Below are 26169 nucleotides of genomic sequence, written 5' to 3'. Positions count from 1 at the left end.
TTAGGAACAGAGTTAAAAGCAAGGATGACCAACATTAGGTTCTATTATTTAATATAGTGCTTGAAATAACAGAGAAGAAAAGGAAACAGAGACAGTAATAACGATTTGGGGGGGGAAGGGGAAGGGAGAGAAGAACCTAACTAATCTTAAAAGTCTTAAACAAGAAACTTTTAAGTTAAATAAAAAATCTATAAAAATAATAAATTCAGCAAAGCTGCAAGATATAAAATAAATCAACATAAATCACCAACATTGCATAATGTTATCAATAAAACCTAACAAAAATTCCACTCAAAAATATTTGTTATTTTAACTTAACATCACAAAAACTTAATGTCCCTTCTTCTCTTGGTGCTTGACACAATGGCCCAAGATGAAAAATAAGCTTTAGTCCTAATTTCCACTTTCAGATAGCCCCTTTGCCACCATTATCCAATTGCCCTTATGTCCCTAAGGTTCACTCCATCCAAGTAAAATAATACTTAAATCTAGATTCTAATGACAGTTATTCATCAATTCTCAAGAAGGGGTATTTTTAGGGAGACAGGGAGTTAATACAAGGCATAGGCTGACCTTGTTATTCTCCTGCTCAGGATGTTTTTACAGCTACCTATTACATTTAAGATGAAACACAATGTAGTCCATCTGGAGACATAAGCTATAGCTATTGCAAAAATAGGCTGAAGTTCATTAAATTCCCCTACTTATTACATGAAGTTATATCATATCTTTAAGTCACTGAATAGTTTACTAATAACACCTGAAATGCTCTTTCTACTCTTGGAACTTAGCTACATTTATAACTAAGGCCAAGTGTGATTTAACAATAGAAGAACCTTGTTTTAATACCTCCTAATCATTATCATCTATCACAAAAGTTACTTTATACATATATTTCTATTTATTTATGTACTTATTTTGACCTCAGGCAAAATAATATCCACAAAAGCAAATATTTCCTTTTTCCTTTGGATCCTCACCCTGACACATACTAGTAGACATTATAAAATGTTTCCTAAATTGAGTAAAATTATAGTATTTTCTCTCTATTGGATTTTCATTCGCGGCCTTGAGAAAGGGTTAGATATGTGAACCAAAATAATACAGTACTCTTTTTGTCTATAATCTAAGATCTTTACCATAAATTCTTCTCTAATGTTTCATTGTGACATAGAAATAACCCTGGTGGTAGGGCATAATTCTGGCAGCACTCAAGAAAGACTTCAAGCTTGGTGGGGAGGTACATACTAGAGTACTAAGATGAGCATAATTAAATTCAGAGAGATTTATCCCCAAATGATTGGAAATTGGAGAAAGGTAGTGAGAGGGAAAGGAAAAAGGACATATTAACATTAACTCATGAGTACATAAAAATTTAATGGAACTACTTAAAAAAGTAGTGTGGTTTATCAAAAATAGGAGAACCCAATCTGATGAAATTACAACTAGCTTTCAAAAAGAAAAATAACAACTAATAGCATTATTTTCATGTATTACTTCTTAAATTTCACAACCTGGGACAATACACATAAATATTACCTGTTTCAACGGGGTTTTCTGTTTCTGCCGTCTCTAACCCATCCATGCTATCATCATCCTCCACTGTAGTTTTTCCTCTGTTTCGAGGCCTATAAAATAAACAAAACAATGAAAACTCATTAAATGATGACACTAATTTCATAACTACCTGAGTTGAAATTAACAGTATGTAAAACATACTAATATAGAAGATTATTTCTCAAAAAATAGATTCAAATAGTATTTCAGGTGTTAAGCTGCCTGCTTTAACAGTGGACCAATTTAAATATTGCTGCCCAAGAATCTCTTCAGAATAAAATACTTTTACACCTTAAAATTCTCAATAGTTTTAATGCAGCAACAACATTTGGAGTTAATTTTAATATACATTTTATCTTAAAACACAAAATGCAATAGGAAAAGATTTCAAAATGATACATAAAAGTCAAAGTTGTTTTGTTTCTATAGTTACTATGGCCTAAATCTCCACATTTGAAAAAGCCAAAATAATATAACATTCACAATAATTTGAAAAAAGAGGCTCTAGAACTGGAACTAGTATTCTGTTGCTTTGAAGAAGGGAAGAAAAAGGGATTGTATCAATGTAGAAAAGGAATTTTATATTTCTCATATTCAGAATATGTGAGAAAGTGTTCACACATCAAGAAAAACAAAAGTAGGAAATGTGATTAACCTTATTCTTTAAAAATGAATAGTTAAATGTGCTCAGAAAGTTGAGTGTATGAACATATCCAAATCAACTGAAATTGAAAAACAAGCAAGGAAAGGTAGCATGGCATTAACAGGAAGGATAATACTGGGAAGTTACCAGAAAAGCAAAGTTCAAAATCCTGAAAGAAAAAACTAAAAGACTGGATGGAGGACAGGGAGAAAACTGAGAATTTAGAGGGTTTCCTTAAATAGTCTCTTTTACAATAGGCATACAACTAAACAAACGTACTAAAACAATTATAATGGAATTTATGCCTTGAGAAATAATCAGAGATAATTTTAGAAAAATCTGGGTACCATGAACAGATACAGAATGAAGCAAGGAAAACCAAGAGAAATTTATACAAGGATAATAGGAAAGAAAAAACAATTAAAATATTCTGATCAATATAATGAACCTTGCCTAATTACAGTTCCAGGGGAATGGTAAAAATGTGTACTACCAACCATCATGTAGAAAAGTGCAAAAAGATATAAAACACATTCATTTAGGCAGGTCAGTGACCATAATGCTGGACCTGTAGACAAAAAAGATTTGAGTTCAAAGTATGTTTCAGCTGGAAAATGAATGGATGCCCATTAATTGGAGAATGGTTAGGTAAATTGTGGTATATGAATGTTATATAATATTATTGTTCTGTAAGAAATGACCAGCAGGATAAATACAGAGAGGCTTGGAGAGACTTACATGAACTGATGCTAAGTTACATGAGCAGAACCAGGAGATCATTATATACTTCAACAACAATACTGCATGAGGATATATTCTGACAGAAGTGGATTTCTTTGACAAAGAGAAGATCTAACTCAGTTTCAATTGATTAATGATGGACAGAAGCAGCTATATCCAAAGAAAAAACACTGGGAAATGAATGTAAACTGTTTGCATTTTTGTTTTTCTCTCCGGATTATTTTTACCTTCTGAATCCAATTATTCCTGTGCAATAAGAGTACTTTTCGGTTCTGCACACATATATTGTATGTAGAACATATTTAACATGTATAGGACTGTTTGCCATCTGGGGGAGGTGATAGAGGGAGGGAAGGATAAAGTCGGAACAGAAGTGAGTGCAGAGGATAATGTTGTAAAGAAATTTTTTTCAAAATAAAAAATTTTAAAAATTTAAAATAAATTTTAAAAAGGGGGGGTTGGGGGGGATTATGTTTCAGACACCTAACAGCTATGTGACCTGTAATCAAGTCATTTAATCTCTGCCTGCCCCAGTTCCTTCATCTCTAATATGGATATAATAATAATAGTATCAAATTCTCATGGTTGATTTCAGGTTAAATTAAGATATCTGTAAAGCACTTTGTAAATCTTAAAATATTATATAAATGCTAGCTATAATTACTGATTATCATGTTTACTTATTAAAGAGTTTTCCCCTACTATGTATTTTTTTTTTAAACAAAGGACGAGAAAAAAAAATTGCAACAGATATCCTGAAAAATGTCATTAAAACATGTTTGTTTAAATGAAAAGGATGGAATTCAGATGAAGTTCAGAAAAGGACAACTAGGAGTTTTCAGAATGACATGGCATTGTACTACTTTATGCACAAATCTTATACAGATACATGTCCTTGCCTTGTACACTTCATGGTATTCATTTTTTTTTTCAAGATTAGGTGCTTTTTACATATAATATTAATAATTTTGTGGCTATAACTACCATTGCTATAAGATCAAACACAATTCCTCTACGACTGCTTCCTCTCCCATCCCCTAAATTCAGATATAGTAAAGTTTGTGAAACTTTCTGGCTCCTTAAAAACATGTGCTCTTTCTGCTTCAAGGAAGGAATTATATTTCAAAGTGATAGTTAAGTTACTACAGCTCCTCAAAGTTTTGATTCTTTATAATATTTGCATTCATATAATTATATTTATCCCTTGTACCCCCACGATACACATTTCTTTTAGGTGTTTTTATCTTATTCTATTGCCAGTTCTTAGTCACCTTCACATGTATCTCTGATTTCTTCAGTCATCATTTCTTACTACTTAATGTTTCATTATGCCAAGAGTTCAGTTGTTCAGGTATTCACCAATTTGATGGGCATATCATTGATTAATTTAACAGTAATTTAAAAAAATAAAAATTAAGTCTCTACATATATCAAAATACTTGTAGCAGCACTTTTTAAAATACCAAAGGATTAGAAAACCAAATACATACACAATGATTAAGTAATGGCTAAACAAAATGTGATAAATGAATGTTATGGAATATCATTGTGTTCTAACAAACGATCTAAGTCTTACATATAGAGAATCATACAAAAATCTGATACACAAGAGTATATCCCAAAATTATATATGTGTATACACATGTGCATACACGTGTGTGCACATACACACACGCGCGCGCGCACACGCACACACACACAGTAATTACAATCATATAAATAAATCTGGAAAAAATCAAAATTGAATATGATAAAATTATAAAGATTGTAACAACTCAAAACAAACATATGTGAGGACAATCCCCAACCAATCTCTTAGCGGAAATGGGAAGACCATAAATGTTAAACACTGCACTATTTTCCCCCTCTTTAAAAACATTCTTTCAGAAGGTAAAATAGACATTTGAAAGAATTCACCTACTGAAAGAGATTCCAAACTTAAAACTCCAAGAAATGTTATGGCTAAATTCCAGAATTATCGGACGAAGGGAAAAATACTACAAGCAGCCAGAAAAAAAAAAAAAATACAAAATGCCAAAGAGCCGCAATATGGATTACTCAGGATCTAGCAGCATTCACATTAAAGGATCAAAGGGTCTGGAATCTTGGTATGCAGCCAAGAATAACTTACCCGGCCAAACTGAGCATTTTCTTCCAGGGAAAAGATGGATATTCAATGAAATAGGTGAATTCCATTTATTTCTGATGAAAAAAACAGAGCTAAACAAAAAGTCCGACCTCCAAACATAGGACTCGAGAAGCATAAAAAAGGTAAAAACTCTTAAGATCTATAATTCTGTTATGGGTATACATAAAGTGTATATGTGTAACTTGGTTTTACTGTTATAATGTAAAAAAGGACCTAGAGGTGGAAAGGAAATTGTACCAAAAAAAGGGAAAAGTGGAGGTACTATATCTCACAAAAAGGCAAAGGAACCCTTTATATCTGAAGGAAAGAAGGGAAGGGGATGAACACAGTGGGAATCTTATTCTCATCAGAATTGGCTCAAAGAGAAAATATTAGACATATTCAATTTACAGAAAAACTTCTCCCGCTTCATTGAAAAGTGGAAGGGAAAAAGGGAAAAAGAAAGAGGTAGGATAAATAGAAGGGATTACAGAAATTGTAAGGGAAAGGTTTAAGAAAAGGGGAGGGACCATTTCCAAAATATATAGAGAACTGACTCAAATTTATAAGAAATCAAGCCATTCTCCAATTGCTAAATGGTCAAAGGATATGAACAGACAATTTTCAGATGATGAAATTGAAATTATTACCACTCATATGAGTGTTCCAAATCACTATTGATCAGAGAAATGCAAATTAAGACAACTCTGAGATATCACTACACACCTGTCAGACTGGCTAAAATGACAGGAAAAAATAATGATGAATGTTGGAGGGGATGCGGGAAAACTGGGACATTGATGCATTGTTGGTGGAGCTGTGAACGAATCCAACTATTCTGTAGAGCAATCTGGAATTATGCCCAAAAAGTTATCAAACTGTGCATACCCTTTGATCCAGTAGTGCTACTACTGGGCTTATACCCCAAAGAGATACTAAAGAAGGGAAAGGGACCTGTATGTGCCAAAATGTTTGTGGCAGCCCTATTTGTAGTGGCTAGAAACTGGACATTGAATGGATGCCCATCAATTGGGGAATGGCTGGGTAAATTGTGGTATATGAATGTTATGGAATATTATTGTTCTGTAAGAAATGACCAGCAGGATGAATACAGAGAGACTTACATGAACTGATGATAAGTGAAATGAGCAGAACCAGGAGATCATTATACACTTCAACAACGATACTGTATGAGGATGTATTCTGATGGAAGTGGATTTCTTTGACAAAGAGACCTGAGTTTCAATTGATAAATGATGGACAGAAGCAGCTACACTCAAAGAAAAAACACTGGGAAACGAATGTGAATTATTTGCATTTTTGTTTTTCTTCCCGGGTTATTTTTACCTTCTGAATCCAATTCTCCCTGTGCAACAAGAGAACTGTTCGGTTCTGCAAACATATATTGTATCTAGGATATACTGCGACATATCTAACATATATAGGACTGCTTGCCATCTAGGGAAGGGGGTGGAAGGAGGGAGGGGAAAAATCGGAACAGAAACAAGTGCAAGGGATAATTAAAAAAAATTCTACTCTGTCAATATAAAGTTATCATAAAATAAAATTAAAATTAAAATTAAAAAAAAAAAGAAAAAAGAAAAGGGGAGGGACTCCAAGAGGAAGGGAGGATTATAAAGAGGGAGGGCTGCATGAGGCAAGTGGGGCTCATAAGTTTAATACTGGGAAGAGGGGGTAAGGAGTAAAGGAAAGAGAAAAGCATAATATGGGAATTACAAGATGAGAGGAAATACAGAATTAATAGTTTTAACCATAAATGTGAATGGGGTAAACTCCCCCATAAAGAGGAGGTGAATATTAGACTGGATTAAAAGCTAGAATCCTACAATATATTGTTTATAGGAAACACACTTGAAGAAAAGCAATACATACAGATTAAAGGTAAAAGACTGGAGCAGAATCTACTATGCTTCAGGTGAAGCCAAAAAAGGAGGGGCAGCCATCCTGATCTCAGATCAAGCAACTTCAAAAATTGATCTAATTAAAAAAGATAAGGAAGGACACTATATCTTCCTAAGAGTAGCACAGAGAATGCTAAATATTCACCTACTGAAAGAGATCCCAAACTTAAAACTCCAAGAAATGTTGTGGCTAAATTCCAGAATTATCGGACGATAACATATATGCACATAGTGGTGTAGCATAAATTCCTAAAGGAGAAGAGAGCTGCAGGAAGAAACAGACATTTAAATTATTAATATTGGGAGATCCTAAACCTTGCATTCTCAGAACTAGACAAATCAAACCACAAAATAAATAAGAAAGAAGTTAAAGAGGTAAATAGAACATTAAAAAAGTTAGGTATGATCGATCTTTGGAGAACACTGAATGGAGACAGAAAGGAATATACTTTCTTCTCAGCAGTTCATGGAACTTATACAAAAACTGATCATATATTAGGACATAAAGACTTCAAATTCAAATGCAGAAAGGCAGAAATACTAAATGCATCCTTCTCAGATCACACTGCAACAAAAATTACATTCAATAAAAAAAATCAGGGGAAAATAGACCAAAAAGTACTTGGAAACTAAATAATCTCATCCTAAAGTAGGAATGGCTGAAAGAGCAAATCATAGACACAACTAATCATTTCACCCAATAGAATGACAGTAATGAGACAACATACCAAAATGTGTGGAATGCATCCAAAGCGGTAATAAAGAAAAATTTTATATCTCTAGAGGCCTACTTGCATAAAATAGAGAAAGAGAAGGCAATGAACTGTGCTTGCAACTAAAAAAGCTAGAAAAAAGTAAATTAAAACCCCCCAAATCAAACAGTAAACTTGAAATCCTAAAAATAAAAGGAGAGCTTAATAAAATTGAAAGTATAAAAAAACTACTGAATTAATAAATAAAACTATGAGTTGGTTTTATGAAAAAACCAACAAAATGGATAACTCCATAGTAAATTTGATTAGAAAAAGGAAAGAGGAAAATCAAATTGTTAGTCTTAAAAATGAAAAGGGAGAACTTTCCACTAATGAAGAGAAAATTAGAGCAATAATTAGGAGTTACTTTGCACAACTTTATGCCAATAAACTTAATAACTTAAATGAAATGGATGAAAACCTTCAAAAATATAGATTACCCAGATTAACAGAAGAAGTAAATTGGTTAAATAGTCTCATTTTTAAAAAAAGAAATAGAACAAGCTACTAATCAACTCCCTAAGAAAAAATTCCCAGGACCAGATGGATTTTCATGTGAATTCTATCAAACATTTAAAGAACAATTAACTCCAATGCTATATAAACTATTTGAAAAAACAGGGATTGACGGAGTCCTACTAAATTCCTTTTATGACACAGACATGGTACTGATATCCTAAACCAGGAAGGATGAAAACAGAGAAATAAAATTATATAGACCAATCTCCCTAATGAACATTGATGCAAAAATCTTAAATAAAATATTAGCAAAAAGATTACAGAAAATTATCCCCAGGATAATACACCATGACCAAGTAGCCTTTATACTGGGAATTCAGGGCTTGTTCAATATTAGAAAAACTATTAACCTAATTGACTATATCAATAACCAAATTAACAAAAATAATATGATCAGCTAAATAGATGCAAAAAAAGCATTTGACAAAATCCAACACCCATTCCTATTAAAAACACTAGAGAGTATAGGAATAAATGGACTTTTCCTTAAAACAGTCAGTAGCATCTATTTAAAACCATCAGTAAGCATCATATGTAATGGTGACAAACTGGAACCATTCCCACTAAGATCAAGAGTGAAACAAGGTTGCCCCCAATCACCATTACTATTTAATACTGTATCAGAAATGTTAGCTTTGGCAATAAGAGATGAGAAAGAGGTTAAAGGAATTAGAGTAAGTAACGAGAAAACCAAATTATCACTTTTTTGCAGATAATATGATGGTATACTTAGAGAACCCCAGAGATTCTACTAAAAAGTTATTAGAAATAATCCACAACTTTAGCAAAGTTGCACGATATAAAATAAATCTCCATAAATCATCAGCATTTTTATACATCACTAACAAAATCCAACAGCAAGAGACACAAAGAGAAATACTATTTAAAATAACTGTCAATAGTATAAAATATTTGGGAATCTATCTGCCAAGGAAAATGAGGAACTATATGAGAAAAACCGCAAAACACTTTCCACACAAATAAAGTCAGATCTAAACAACTGGAAAAAATATCAAGTGCTCTTGGATAGGTCGAGCAAATATAATAAAGATGACAATAGAACCTAATCTATTCATTTAGTGCTATACCAATCAGATCCCAAGAAACTATTTTAATTACCTAGAAAAAATAACAACAAAATTCATTTGGAAGAACAAAAGATGAAGAATTTTAAGGGAACTAATGAAAAAAAAAAATCAAATGAGGGTAGCCTAGCTCTACCTGATCTAAAACTATATTATAAAGCAGTGATCACCAAAACCCATTTTGTACTGGCTAAGAAATAGACTAGTTGATCAGTGGAATAGGTTAGGTTCACAGGACAAAATAGTAAATAACTATAGCAATCTAGTGTTTGACAAACCCAAAGACCCCAACTTTTGCAATAAGAATTCATTATTTGACAAAAATTGCTGGGAAAATTGGAAGTCAGTATGGCAGAAACTAGGCATTGACCCACACTTAACACAGTATATCAAAATAAGTTCAAAATGGGTTCATAATCTAGGCATAGAGATTGAGATTATAAATTACAATGCAATCAATTATGGAATATCAGTAATTTAATCATCTTTTATATTTTAGTCATGTAGCTATTTGTAATTTACTCTCAAATGGGTTGTCAATTAGATGTCTAGCCATTAATATAGTAGAATATAAGTTTCTTGTTTACATTTCTACCTACAGTGTCAAGCCTGGCACATAGTAAGCACTTAATAAAAGTTTCATGTATCTATTCAATACTGAGCTAATATATTCAGTTTTGTGATGCTTACTTCTCTAATACACAAATGTACTTTGACTCTTTAAAAAAAAATAATCAGTACAAAATAGTTTTGATACTAATATTCAATAATATAGTTTAAGGTATTAAGAACTATTCCTCTTTCATTTTTCCTTTTCCACCTGCTATTATTTCCCTTTAGATTTGATCTTTTGTTCTCCCAAATTAGCTCCATAAAATAATCCCTCAACAGGTGGAATGGAATAGTAATAAGCATTTTTTAAAAACCATTTGTAATTATTGGGAGAATGGGATTAACAACTCTTTATACCACTTAACACAGAAAACCTACTACTAGGATATATCCACAAAGGATAAAGTTAGAAATATTTCAATATATTCACAGCAACATTCATTTGTCAAACTAATCAATTGAAACCAAGTATATGCCTATCAAATGAAGAATAGTATAGTACTTTGCAATAAGAAAATAAATACAAAAAATTTAGGGAAGCAAGTCAAAATGTATGAGAAAACACACTGTACCCCTTTTATTGTAGGAAAAAGGAAGAGAAGACTAAGACTATACAAAATTTCATATACTGTTAGTGTAGTGCATATTTTGTTTCGTCTTACTGAATTGTTTTCTTTGTAACCTAAGAAGGCTCACAGGAAGGGAGTTGGACATATCTGGAAACAAGTGAAAATAAGTATCAAATATTTTACAAATATAAATAGATATATCATCGTTGCTTCTTCAATTCCTCATATGTGTTTTTAATTAGATTTTAGAAGAACTTTAAAGGAAGGAGAGAAGGAAATTATACTTTAAAGTTTATCAAGTTTCCTCATAAAAATAAAACTCCATATTTTGAAATGAGAGTATATCTACTGTTTGAAAACACATTGCAACTAGATATAATTATAAGGAATATTACTTAAATAATGAAAAGTCTTACATCATAGAAGGAATTTTTTTTTAATTTACTTAGGGTTTTGGTTAACCACAAACTCAGTAAGAAGCAAAGCGTATGACATCATGGCTTTGATTTTTTTAAGTTAGTATTAATTTTACGCTGTATTAATAAGAGTAGCAAATAAAGAGCAAAATAAGTCAGTATCTCCCATTTCAGGGTATTCCTAAGTCATATTTCTGTTTATTGAAATCCTTCTCACTTCAAAGCAGAGCTTAAAGGCCACCTTCTCTATGAACTTAAGCTGATATCTTCTCAAGGCTGCCTTTTTTTTCTCAAGTTTTTAACTTTCTCTGATAATTTCTTCTTTAATATCCTCATCTCACTCTACCTAAAAACGTAAATTATTTCTATCTGTGCCATATATCCCCTATTAAGCTGAAATCCCTGCAGACAGCAACTCTGTCTATAGTTCCTAAAAGAGTGAATTGGAAATATTATGCACTTAATAAATCCATGTGAAAGCTGTGGGGTAGGAATATTGAGATTTTTCTTTTTTCATAAAGAATGATATATATGTAGCTAGAGGCAAGATACTAGGAGGACTGAGTATCAATGGAACAGAGGCTTATGATTTAAGTCACAACACCAAAAAATACTGTCGTGAGCAAAAAAATTTTTAGAGCACATCCAAGTTCAATTTCAGCTTCGGACACTTAATAGATGTGATTCAGACTTTATCCTTGTCTACCTCAGTAATAGTACCTACTTCTAAGGGTTGCTGAGAGGATCAAATGAGGTATCTGTAAAAGTACTTAGCACAGTGCTTGGCAGATAGTAGGCACTATATAAATGCTTATTACCTCCCTGCAAACCTGCAAGAATATAAGAGTTCACTTTGCTTACAAGTAGTTGGCTGGATGTGGAATGCCATAGTAGACATTTTGGGCAATAACATGTAAGTGATTTTTTGGAAACCTGCTAGCCACCTATTTTTAACCTCCTAAACATCCTCCTATATATCCTCCTAAACAGTGCTCTAAGAATACAAGGGATTGGTATCCCCTGAGACGATTTAAATAAATTTTACTTACATTGAATTTTTGGTTTGAACCCACAAACTCTAAGGAATCCCTTGAACTGAATACGGAACTAAAATCTAACTAAGATCCGATTCTATGCGGACAAATATGGGGGGGGGGGGGGGGGGAGAGAAAGCAATTTTCACTTTCTGTCCATAGCTCTTTATAAAGAAAAGGCTATCTTCATTTATTGATTCCATTTTCTTATCTCAAATTCGCTTCTAAATACTTTGCGATCTAGCTTCAAATCTAACTTAATGGGAATCAACTCTTTATTCTCTCAGCTCCAAATGCCATTTCTACCTCCTTGTTCTTCTTAGTCTTTCTGCAACACAATGCTGACCACACTCTCTTACTTAGATATTTTATACTATTTTTTTCATCAATACTTTTCAATATTGCTCCTTGTTTGACTGTCAGACTCTTCTGTTGGCCTTAACTCATTTGTATTGATATACCACAGAGATTAGTCCTAGGAAATCTTCTCTCCATACTCTCTTAGTGATCTCATCAGTTCTCAAAGGTCCAGCTAACATTTCTATGTACCTAACTCCCAATTCTATAGTAGTCTCTCTCTTGACCCCTAGTCTCAGATGACTGCCTTAGGCAGATGTGACCAAAATGGAAATCTTTAATTTTCAAACTACTCTCTTTTTCCTAACACTTAACATCACAGAAAAAAGGGAGCTAGAAGATACCAGGAATGATTAGAGGTATTTCCCACTATGGGCACAGTGAGGAAATAAATGAAATCCAAAAAAGTCCATTTGGGAATGAAGTGAGCATGACTGGGACAATTCATAAAATAATGCTCCAGGCTAGGAAGCAAGATAGATCAAATCAAAAATGGAATGATCATGGCTCAAATCTATCCATGGCTTATTTTTGTACCTTCCAACAGTTAAGAATAGTTTTTGTATTTTTAAATAAAACTTTATCATATTTGGTCTTGAAGATAGTTTACCATCCTGTCCTAATCTACCAAAGAAATTTCCATGTTTAGTCTCCTTATATTCAGTTTCTAAAATCTCCTTAAAATCTGCCAAATTTATATTTCTACAATCCAGGTATGATACCACCAATACCCAGCTTAAGACATTCACAATCCAATCTCTCCCTCTTGCTTTTTTTGTATTACTTCTCAACAGTTTAATATTTCATTCCATAGTCTATCATTCCCCACCCCCCACCCCCCACATGTAGCAGCTGAGGATGTTTATCCCCCTCACCAGGGCTATGAAGTTTCTTTATTTAAAGGCCCACAAAACAAAGTTTTTGTTTTTACTATAGTCCGGCCCTCCAACAGTCTGAGGGACAGTGAATTGGCCCCCTATTTAAAAAGTTTGAGGACTTCTGGTCTATCCTATTTCAATGTCTTTACAGGCTTCCCTCCTTTAATGTTTCCCATCCTCGGCTCAAACTCTTCAAAAAAAAAACTAGGTATTTTCAAGGCTTAGCCATTTTCTAATTTCTAATATTGTGAATGAACCACAGGCACAGTTTATAATTTGTACATATCCTATATGTACTTATCAATATGTGAGCTATAAATTTTGTGTATGATATTTTGCATATATCTTGCTATGAACATGCACTATATATATATATATATATATATATATCACTACAAGAATTTATGTTTCAGAACAAGGACTATTATTTTTGTCTTAGTGGTAGGCTCTAATGATAACAAGTAGGCAACATTTAAATTTTTATTGAGGATTATTGCTACTTTTGCTAACTCTAGAAGCTTTCTAGTTGTAGCAATCAGAAAAATCTTTTCACCTCTCCCCATTTCAAATATATTACACCTATATTTAATTATCTATAGTGGAATCTCATTGACTTTTTTTTACATGAGAATTTTGACACTTAACACTCAATGTCTACATTTGACCAGACCCTGGCCTTCTTTCAACCTCATCAGTTTCCCCATAGAAGCCGTTCATTTTATCCAAACCAATCTGCTGGCAACCTCTTACAAATAGCTAGGTACTATCAATTCATATCTTTGTTCACTTCTTTCCACTTTGCTATGTCTTTTAAAACATAGATCAAAATGTTGTCCCAGAACATCTATTTGAAGTAACTTAAATATAGAGAAAACAATATGTTAAAAGTCAAACACAAACTTAGAAATTAAAAAGTTTGTATTTGTAAATTAAAACTTTGTATTTATTGATAAATATTTGGTAACATCTTGTTTGACTTTTTGTATTTTTCTCACTACCAATGAAAATTCATCCTCTCCTTCCTTCTATCCAAAAGATTCCTTTCTTATAGAAATAAATGAATTAACACATTTAATTCAAGTGAAACAAAACATTGTGGGCAGGACTGAAAATGTCTTACTGTATAGCTTTAGTCCATCATTTCTGTCAAGAAGTGAGAGACATACCAAATTTTATAGTCACTGATCAGTCCTTAAATCATTCAAATTTGTTTTCCTTCAAATCACTGTTGTCAATATGCATAATGTGTGTGTGTATAGATAACATAGTATCAAATAAAGATTCAATTTCATATAGAATCCTCATTTTGTGTTTTTCTATTGTTTAAAATAAAAATATAGCACTTGTCTGTCTGCTCCCCCCAACCACGTGCATTCCAAAACTTTCAGGAGTTGAGACTATCTTAAGCCCAGGTCTTATTCTTCCCTTTTATCTATAATTACATTCCTGATGATTCTTGGGTCTTGTTAGAATTCTTACAAGGTGCTAAGTCAGTGGAATTGAGGAGACAATGGTTAAATCTAATTTAGCATTGATTTAATCCTACAACAAATAATGGTTTCCTAGTGATGTAATGATTGGAGTATACTCAGTGTGCAGCATATAAGCAAGAAGCTCTCAGGGTCAAAGAGCACTCTGGGAGATTGAGAAGCCAGGATTCAGTTGGGCAGAATGAAGGAAGATAGAGAAGAGATGGTAGGCTGTCCTGTGGAGAACACTGAAACCAAGATCTGGAAGGCCTACAGAAAGCTAGCCAAGCTCCAAGTGAAACAAGAGAAAATAAAGGATCTGGACAACTAACTGGCTGCATTTGAGGTGATTATTGAACTGAACTGAAACAAAGGTTGCCTCCAGAAGCCCCTCAAGAAAGCTGCTCCCAGAGAACAATTATATTTTAGACAATAAAATCACAGGGTCTCTTACCAAAATTTCTTTAAATTAATTTTTAATTCTTTGGATTATTTATTAAATGGTGATGATTTTCCTTCATTATTTTCTCAGTAAGATTTTGCAACTAACTTCATATGGTGTAGCTGTTCTACCATTGGATGTAATCCTCATCTTCTTCCAAGTCTACTTTGTAATAACAACTAACTTTGTGCCCAGAACTAAACAAAACACAGAAAATCAAACAAAAAACAATCCCACTCCTTTAAGAGGTTACAATTCAATAGGATAAGACAATCTATAAGGAAGGAGTTGAAAAGAGAGGTAGAGGGTCATATTACAAAAGAAATATAGCAGAGCGATGGATAGGAAATGAAGACTTAAATGGAATTCCTGGGTTTTCTCTAAAGGATGGTTTGAAAGGGGGTTTATTACTCTGTCCTCCAATCAAAAGGGAGAAATAACTGGAGCCTACATAATTATTGCGTATCAAAGCTCAATCAATTTCCAACTTTCAGCTAACAGGCTGATACTGGAGGAGGCATGTTTGGTAGCTAAGGCTAAACTTAGGTGCCTTTCTTCTCTTTGTGGGAAATCTTTAAGTATAATTGATACTAAACTGCTTATGTTTCTTTTCCCCCTACGTATCTCTCTTTAAAAATTATATTACTTGATTTACAATCAGTACCTTGAAAGATACTGATAGTATCATAAATTTTCACGAAGACATTCAATTAAATTGATACATTCAATGACCAATAACTGATTTTTACATCAATAAGGACACTTGAATTACTGTGTTCTTTGCAGTCAACTGTGTTTGCATATCTGTAATCTTTTCAATTTAACAAAGATTTCAAATTGATCTTGAGCAATAACATAAGTAAAAAATTGTTACCAGATTGTTGGATCTTATATATCTATTCAGAAAATGGTTAGTTATTTGATTAAAAACTAGGAGTGAATGTTCATAAGCAGTAACTTTTTAAAAATGTGTAATCCTATGTTTTCAAAAGTTTTACTTATTTGTTATTTTTTATAATTGTGAGTTCTCATATACAAAGCTTTCTATGTTCAGATATTTTTGTGTAATATCTGTGATGATCAATAAACACTTCAATGAAAAAAAATAAAATTATATTACTAATTGAATGCATAAATAGGTCATAATGAGACTGTCTTTAACTGCACATCAAAAAGAGTACATAAAAGTACTCTCAGAAAGTACATTTCTAAATATAATAATAAATAAATCACACAATATTTGGCACATAGCATTTGCTTTATAAGCTTTGGTTATTAAATCATCTGTCTTTAGACTATATTTTCATTTTTATCTAAGTCCAGCTACATATGGCCAAATTGTTCAGGAATGACTACATCATCACTTACTATTTCCTGCTCCTTAAGAGCAGGAAGTATATTTTACACCTTCATTTGTATCCTCAGGTTAAGAGTGTTTGACACATTAGCAAGTGCTTAATAAAAATTTACTGACTACCAATTATAGTCTCATTTTTTGTGATATTATTAAGGCTTCTTTTAATATTGCTATTCAGTCATTTTCAGTTTTGTCCAACTTTCATAGCTCCATCTGGGGATTTTCTTGGCAATGATATTGGAATAGTTTGTTGTTTCCTTCTACAACTCATTTTACAGATGAGAAAACCTAGGCAGAGTTAAGTAATTTGCCCAGGGTCAAACAGCTGGTAATTATCTAAGGATAAATTTAAACTTGGTAGGAAAACTTTTCCTGACTTCAAGACCAAGACTCAGTCCACTGTGTCATGATTGTGGCTCAAAAGCTTGTTAAGGAGACTCAATCCTTTCTTCTTGACAGGAGACAATCAATACATTCAGCTTATTCTTTACTAGTCATATGGTTTTATTTATTTATTTTTTTAAGCTACTTAACAAAAAGACATACAGAGGATTAAGGCTTTTAATAATATTTTATAAAATTATATGTGAAAAATCCCTGGACATTACTGAATGTTTATATTCTTCTCCACTTAATATACTCAGCGGTATGTGGCACTTTTGTAAAGAGATCATGCCTTCTAACAACTGCTAACACATGTAGAACAGAAAAAATATTTAATATGTCCTTTAGCCATAAGACAATTAAAAATGATTAACAGTCATTAGGATAATATATTTATTTGAACTTAATTAGTATATTTGATGTGCTTAAATAGTTAACATCTAAACAGCTGGTGTATCAAAGAACAAATCCTAGAAAAACAAATAATTTCATAGAATAAAATGATAGTACGCCAAAACTTTTGAGACAAAATCATACTTGGGAAAAATATTCTTTTGTCAAAGGAAAGGAAAAAATTATCAATTGTGCATTTAACTAAAAAAGAAAAAATCCAAATATAAAAATGATATGAAAAAGAACAAAACTAAAAGGAAGAAACCACTGAATAAAACCATGAGCTATTTTTAAAAGGATGAATATTAATACTAGCTAGATCAACTGAAAAATAAAACAAAATGACCAATTTCAAAAATTGAAAAGGAGGATTCTTAACAAAAGATAAATAAAAACAGACTATTAGGAACAATTTTTCTCCATCATATGCCAAGAAAACTACTTAATTTGAATTATTTCAAAAATATAAGAACAAATTTACTTAATCCACTATCGAGGGGAAAAAATTGAATAAAGCATACATTCCTCATAAAGCTGTGATTCCCTAATGATAGTCAACTATAAAATGTAATGAACAAGTGAATATTATCCAACATTCAAATCATGACTGCAGAATTATATAAACTTTTCAAAAACTTCTCTACCACAACCACCACCACCACCAAAAAAAAAAAAAAAAAGTTGGGAAAAATATTTCCAAATTTTTTCTCAAATGAATGCAAATGTAGATAATGAGTACTTAACAATGAAAGTTCAGAATCCAAACTCAACCTCAGGCATTTAGTCAAATCTGAACCTAAGAACCCCTCTAAAGCTTCAGTTTCTAAAAAACACCCATGTTAGTATTATGTAGTGTTTTTTTTTAAATGGTTTAGAAAGGGTAGTTTCTTTGAAATCAAATATGGTTTTGATACTAAAACCAAGAAACAGAAAATAGAAAAAGCAAAAAACAGGTCAGTAATATTTATGGGCATTAGGACCATAATAATGAATAAAATAGCATTACTAAGTTGCATTAGTATCAGAATCAGAAATCTAGTTGTTACTTGAATATCACCTAAATTACATGTATAACTCACTCTACTATTAACAACAACAAAACAATAAAAATCATATAATTATATCAAATCACAGAAGTCTTTTGAAAAGATAATAGTCCTTTATATTAAGGGAATTTGGAAAGAAAATGTATAAATTTTTCTTTAATAAGTAGTTATTTATCCAACATTAAGAGCCAACAGTACAAAAATGGGGAAAAAAAATTATCTAAATTTAAGTTCAGGCTCACTGCAAACTAATAGTCATTTACAAAAAATAGCAATGGCAGCATGATTTACATGGAGGAAAAGATGGTCACTATCAAGAGAAGCAGAAAAGGAGGCTCAGTACTATCAGACTTCAAACTTTAACACAAACCAATAATTATAAAGATTATTTGGTAATTGTTAAATAGAAAGGAAATCCAATACAGCACATTAGGTAAATAAGATACATAAGCAAATACTATAGTTTAGTGTTTGAAAAAACAAATGATTGAACATACTTACATAAGAATTCCCTACAAAAAACTGCTAGGAGGCAAAGAAAATCTGTCAAAAGTTAAGAGTTAACATCTAATGAAATACTAATATCTAATTAGATAATAATAATTATCTAATGAGATAATAAGCAGCAAATGAGTAATGTTGAGTTAAATGTCACATTTTCAACAAATTAGAAGAGTAAGAAAGCAAATATTTTTATATTAATAAGGAAAGAATTCTGGTGTTCTTGACTGAGTCCTTCGCTCTTTGCAATGGGGACTTCTATCCTCACTCAATTTAAAATATTATGGCTAAAATAATTAATCAAATCTTAACTGCAAAATTTAATGGACTTCTCTCAGCCATCATCTTAACCTTGCTGCAGTATTTTAACATTACTGAATGACCTGTCTTTTCTTCATATTCTCCCCTAAATTTTTTGTAACATCAGTCTCCCCTAATTCTTTTCTTATCTTATTTTACTACCCCTGTTTTATTGGTTCATCAAGCATATAATTTCACACCCTTCTTCTCCCAACAATAGTAGTTCAACAGTTGCCACAGCTCTGTTCTTGGACACATTTTATTTAAAGAGATTAAATTAAATCATGGAAACAGATGAGAACACCAAAACAGTGTACAGGAGGGAAAAAAAATAATAAACCTCCACAGTCCAACCTTCTCCTGAACTATAGAACTACATATAGAACTATAGAACTTCTGGACATTTTTGCAAGTTGTTACTACATGCAACACACATATAAATGTAACTTATTTTTCTCCCTTAAAGCTCCCTTTTACACAGTTTACATTTCTATTACAGAAACCAATATTTTTCCCATTTCCTAGATTCATACTCCCCCATAACTCAAGCTGATTATCCCCCAAATATTTAATCAGTTGAATAATCTTGTTATTTAAACTCCCCAGTATTACTTGAATACAACCACTTTTCTCTATTAGAGAAATAGAGTTCAATGAGCACTTTAGTTCAGGCCATTACCTTTACACTTGTACTACTGCAAGAACCTCCTAAATAGATTTTGTATTGACTTTCTCACTCCAATCCAATCTCCACCCAGATGCTCAAGTGATTTTTTAAAATCATGTTAACCTGTCAATCCCATATTCAAACTCTTAATTCCTATTACTTCAAGGAGCAAATTTAAACTCCAGCAATAGGCCTTTAAAATCGTTCACAACTTGGCCACAACGTTTATAGTTTCATATATATTATTCCACTCAATATACAATACAGCCAGCCTTGTCAAACTGGTCAACTCTCATTTTCCCACATTCACTGCTGTCTCCCATCCCTATGCCTTTGTACTGGCCATTCTCATTAATAAATTAACATTAACCACCTACTAAGAATCAGACACTGTTAGGTGTTGGGGATTCCAAAAAAAGCAAAAAATTAGTATCTTACCTCAAGGAACTTAAAATCTAATGGAGATGACATGTAAACAAATATACACAAAGCAAGCTTTACTCAAGATAAATAGGAGATAATTAACAGAAGGAAAGCATTGGAATTAAGAGAGATTAGGGAAGGCTTCCTGTAAGAGGTAGTTAAAGGAAGTTAGGGAGATCAGTAGTCCAGGTGGAAGAGGGGAGTATTTATTAATAAAATAATAAATATATATTTATTAGATATTACTATATATATGAAAATAATACAAATTTAATTTTTTTTTTAAAAAAGGGATAGGCAAAGAGAATGCCAAGAGCAGAGAAATGGACTATCTAATTTGATAAACAACAAAGAAGCCAAAGACTGGCCAAATGGTATTTGCAGGAAATAAAGATTAAGACTACTAGAACAATAGATAGGAGCTAGGTTCTGAAGGGCTTTGCCAAACAGAGCATTTTCTATTTTATCCTACAGACAATGAGAAGGCACTGGAATTAATTGCATGGGGGTTGAGTTGGGGGGGAGGGGGTGTTTGACATGGTTGTACCAACACTTTAAGGGAAATAATTTTAGTACTAAATAAAGGATAAACTGAAGTAGGGAAAGACTCTGAAGCAGGCAGACTCACTAGGAGGCTATTGCAATAATCCAGGTGTAAGATGATTTCCTGCACTACAGTGGAGGCAGTTTCAGAGCAGAGAATGGGGAATATTCAAGAGATGCTGTAAAGATAAATTAATAGCCCTTGGCAATATACGGGATATGAGCAAGGCAAAATAATAAGGAATCTAGGATGATTTCTAGGTGGTAACCAGAGGGACAGGGAGGATGATGTTACAATAATATAGAAGGGTAGTAAAGAGAGAAAAGAGAGCAAGTTCCTTTTTAAAATTATTGAGTCTAACATGACTGAAAGACAGATTGGAGGTATGAGATTATAAATCAGCAAGGTTTGGGGCAGGAGAGAAAGATATGGCGTCATCAGTAAAAGAAAGGTAATTAAATTCATGGAAGCTAAGGAAATCACCAGGTGAAGCAGGACAGAGAGAGAAAAGAAGATACTTCCAGGACAAAACTCTGAGGGACACTTATGGTTAGATGATATGACATGATATGATATGGAAGAGGATCCAGCAGAGTAAACAGGAGCAGTAAAATAGGTAGAAGAAAAACCAGGAGAGAACCTATAGAGAAAAGAGTATCAAGGAAGAGAGAATGTTCAATAATGTCAAAGGCTGTAGAGAGATCAAAGAGAATGGGGACCAGAAAAAAAATCTTTTAATTCGGCAAATAAGAATCATTAGTAATTCTGGGGAGAGCAGTTTTGATAGAATTATGAGGTCAGAAGCCAGATTGTTAAGGAGTTAATAATAGAGTAAAAAGAGAAATGAGAGGCACCTATTATGGACCGCCTTTAACGAGTTTAGCTACAAGGCCAAAAGAAGGATAAAGTGAGGTAGTTTTTGAGAGGGGGAAAAGAATGTATAGGTTTGTAGGCAGAAGGAAATAAATCAGGCAACAAGAAATTCAAAATAAATTAAAAGATCATGGCTATCAGAGGGGAAAGTCTCTTTAAAGAGGATGAAATAGGATCATCTGAAGAAGTTATAAAGATTATCCTTGGTAAGGTTTACACTTCATCATGAGACAGTAAAGGGGGAATGGCAAAAGACACCTGAAAGACAGATCAAAAAAGGGAGATGGAAAGCAGCCTAATTTCTAAGTATACGTAAGCAAGATCTAAACTGAGAGAATGGGGATAGGTTGCATGGAAGGTTTAAGGAGGGTGAAAAGGTTTAGAAGATGTGGAGAGTGGATACTAAGTTGGTAAAATACTAGGACTTGCTAGCAGCAATGCAGGCCCAATTGAAGTTATACATTTCAAATTCTTAGTGGACCCTGTCAGAACAGTGCATAATTTTCTCCACCTTTGTTGAGAAGAGTATATTAGTCAAACTGATTCACAAAGAGATTAACACATAAGAAAAGGAAAGTAGTTAATTCAGAGGGTCATGAGATTTGAAATTATGATGTGCACTAAAAGCAAATCAGAGGAAAAAGTTTAAACCCAACAGAATGTGGTCAGATAAAGGAATTTCAGAAATTATCAAACTGTGCATACCCTTTGACCCAGCAGTGTTACTACTCGGCTTATATCCCAAAGACACCTTAAATGAGGGATCCTCATGTGCAAAAATGTTTGTGGCAGCCCTTTTTGTAGCGGCCAGAAACTGAAAGCTGAATGGATGCCCATCAACTAGAGAATGGCTGAATAAATTATGGTATATGAATGCTATGAAATATTATTGTTTTGTAAGAAATAACCTACAGGATGATTTCAGAGAGACTTACATGAATTGATGCCAAGTGAAATGAGCAGAACCAGGAGATCATTATACATAGCAACAAAAAGATTATATGATTATCAATTCTGATGGATGTGGTCCTCTTCAACAATGAGATGATTTAAACAAGTTCCAATTGTTCAGTAATAAAGAGAGCCATCTACACCCAGAGAGAGGACTATGGATACTAAATGTGGAACACAACATAGCATTTTCACTCTCTGTTATTGTTTGCTTGCATTTTTGTGTTTTTTGTCAGGGTTTTTTTTTCTTTCTAGACTCAATTTTTCTTGTGCAGCATGATAACTTTATGAATATATATACATACATTGGATTTAACATATATTTTAACATGTATTGGACTACGGGCCACCTAGGGAAGGGGGTGGGAGGAAAGAGCATAACATTTGGAATAGAAGGTTTTGCAAGAGTTTTCAGTTCAAGCACAACCTCTAAATCAGGGGTCCTCAAACTACGACCCGCAAGCCAGATGCGGCAGCTGAGGACGTTTATCCCCCTCACCCAGAGTTATGAAGTTTCTTTATTTAAAGACCCACAAAACAAAGGTTTCGTTTTTACTATAGTCCGGCCCTCCAACAGTCTGAGGGACAGTGAACTGGCCCCATATTTAAAAAGTTTGAGGACCCCGGCTCTAAATGAAAACTTTTCTAATCCTTTACCAACCAACATTATATATGAAGGGCATAAGTTACATGTATGTGCATGTTTTGTACTCCCATATATCCACAGGATTTCTGTAAGCTGTTTTAGAGGAGAGAATTTGACTTTTGTCTTTGTTTTTTTGAGCAAGGGGGCATGTGAGCATATTGTCTCAAGGGGGTATCTTGAGTATATTGGGGCATATTGTCAACAGTAAAGGATTCAGAAGGCCACAGACTGAGTGCAACTCCGGCTTCCAGCACTCTCACACCCTTTTTGGGCTTCAGTAAAAGAGTAGACAGAAGCTGCCATCGCTCAGACTGGTGCGTGTCCTAGCAGTGCACAGCATGCTCCCAAGTCTTTGCAATGTGTGTGGGGCACCTTAGAGATAGGAGGGGAAAACCTGTACTTTGGGGAGAGGAAAGGAGACAAATTTTACAGCTTCATCCTCCCAGGAAATAGCTCTGACACCTACCAGCCCCTGACACATGCAGCTGGTACTTGTACTACCCTCTTGGCTGTATGTATTATCAACTATAAGCTCTGGATATTTCCATTCTAAAAAGGAGACAAATAGGTGGGACAGTATGAAATCCAATTCTGCTATCCAAGCTGCCAATGACCTCACTACTGGGGCTGCAGGAGGGACTGCATGTGTGACTACACAGCTTTTTGACACAGGGAAGATGCAGACATTTCCCAATTTGTAGGAGCCTTGTGAATTACTGTGTAGACACATATACCCAAATGGGCTTTCAAGGTGTCTGCAAAGGGAATCACTCCAGCAGTAACTGACAATATGGCAAAGAACTTTATTCGTTTCTTGTGCTATGGTTTCTGCCAACAAATCTTGAGAAAGATAAAAGGATCAGAGAAGAATTCAAAGCTAACTGATGCGCACAATAGAGCTACTGCTCTTTTGCTTCTACTTTTGCTGTCCTGAAGCCATACGCCACTAAGGTGTGAAATGTCAACTATAGATGATGTACAAAAACCAGGCATCAGGAAGATGGCAGATAGACAAGCTCAGAATACAGTATGGTGGGTAGTAAAGGGCATTCCTTGAAATATTGGCCTTCTGATAACATGAGACCAAAAGTTTTAGATAACACATCACCAACATCACAACATACAATCCCTATCAGCATACTGATGATCCTGTGTTTTCAAAGGCTACATTAACAAATTATAAACTGAGAAATAACTCTGTTGGACTTTGGGAGGGGTTAAGTTAAAAACTCTTAATTACACAGCTGCAGAAATGGTATCCTGTAGAACAGGCACACTTGGAATCAATAGACATACTTTATCCCCCAAAATACAAGTCCCTTCCCTGGTTTCCCATTGATGGATACCAGAGTGCCCAATTCTTCCCTCGGGCATTCGCCTTATTTGACTGTAATTCAGTCTTTCCCTGATTTCCTACTGGCTGAGAATTACAAAGTTTACAGCATATATGAAGAATCTAATTCCCCAAAGTGAGTGTAAGTCCTTAAGGACTCCTTCCACTAGTAAGTTCCCCACACTGATTATATTTTCCTTCTCTTAGTTTTTGTTTAGTGTTAACCTCCATTTCTTAGGTTTCAATTTCATTTTTCTGATTTAATTTTTTAACTCTGTGGAAACTAAACTTTCATCCAACTGTCACAAAACCCTTGCAGGTTCAAATATATTACAAACTCAGAAGTTTCCAATGATTTATTTTCCACCTGGGAAACAACTTTTGACAAATTAAAAAATGTATTGTGAAACCCAGGAATAATTGCACGTGCTACTCAAACTCAAAATATTCATTTAGATTTAACTATAAAAGGAATTCAAAATATTTGTTGCAAAAATGTGCAACAAGTTTGCAACATTTGATTAAATGTTAAGACAAATATCCTTAAATCTGGTTCCAAATCAAATTTACTTATGTATTTTGAAATAAGAGTAAAGTGAAAATGCTCATTGACACTAATATGTCATGGAAAATAGTACAATTTTATAAACTCTCTGATGAGAGATGGAAATTATTTTTTTTCTTTACTTTTAGGCATCTCACTGACATTCAATAGATATGTCAAGCATTAAACTAAGCACATAATAAACAAAACATATTAGTTGACCATAGAAATCTAGTGTTTAATAAATCCAAAAACTACAGCTTTGGAAATAAGATTTTACTATCTGACAAAAATTGCTGGGAAAATTGGAAAATAGTATTGCAGAAATTGCACTGACCAACATCCAACGTCCAATACAAGATAGGGTTGAAATGGGTTCGTGAGTTAGACAAAAGGGTGATACTATAAGCAAATTAGGAAAACAAAGGATAACCTACCACTCGATTCTATGAAATGAATTTTTGGCCAAAGAACTACAGAACATTAGGCAATGCAAAATGGATAATTTAGATTATATTAAATTAAAAAGGTTTTTTATAAACAAAATCAATATAACCAAGATTAGAAGGAAAACAGAACTGGGAAAAAAAAATTTTACATCCAATGTTCTGATAAAGGGCCCCATTTCTAAAACATATAGAGAATTGACTCAAATTTATAATATAAGCCATTTTCTAATTGCTAAATTGCTAAAGGATATGAACAGACAATTTTCAGATGAAGAAATTAGTCATTTCTAGTCATTTGAAAAAAATGCTCTAAATCACTATTGATTAAAAAATGCAAATTAAGAAAACTCTGAGGTACCACCACATACCTCTCAGATTGGCTAAGATGATAATAAAAGATAATAACAAAAGTTGAAGGGGATGTAGAAAAACTGGGACACTAATGCATGTTTGGTGGGAGTTGTGAACTGATCCAACCATTCTAGAAAGCAATTTGGAACTATACCCAATGGGCTATCACACTCTGCATCCCTTTTGATCCAGCAATATCAGTACTGGGTCTGTATTCCAAAGGAATCACTAAAAAGGGAAAAGGACCCACATATACAAAAATATTTGTTGCAGCAAAGAATTG

The 26169-nt window shown here is 33.2% G+C and overlaps 1 protein-coding gene across 5 annotated transcripts in view; it reads right to left on the bottom strand.

Moving 5' to 3' along the window:
* KMT2C (lysine methyltransferase 2C) overlaps positions 1-26169 on the bottom strand; it is a 248676-nt gene that overhangs the window by 177521 nt on the left and 44986 nt on the right. For all 5 annotated transcript variants that reach the window (XM_052000663.1, XM_052000665.1, XM_052000666.1 and 2 more), the window contains exon 2: positions 1540-1628. In XM_052000663.1, coding sequence (XP_051856623.1) covers positions 1540-1628 — 89 coding nt within the window. The remainder of the gene's footprint in view (positions 1-1539; positions 1629-26169) is intronic.

The sequence above is a fragment of the Antechinus flavipes genome, chromosome 5 (assembly GCF_016432865.1).
Source record: "Antechinus flavipes isolate AdamAnt ecotype Samford, QLD, Australia chromosome 5, AdamAnt_v2, whole genome shotgun sequence".
Taxonomy (NCBI): Eukaryota; Metazoa; Chordata; class Mammalia; order Dasyuromorphia; family Dasyuridae; genus Antechinus; species Antechinus flavipes.
The sequence above is the reverse complement of the archived record's forward strand: the minus strand, read 5'-3'. Positions and strand labels throughout refer to the sequence as shown.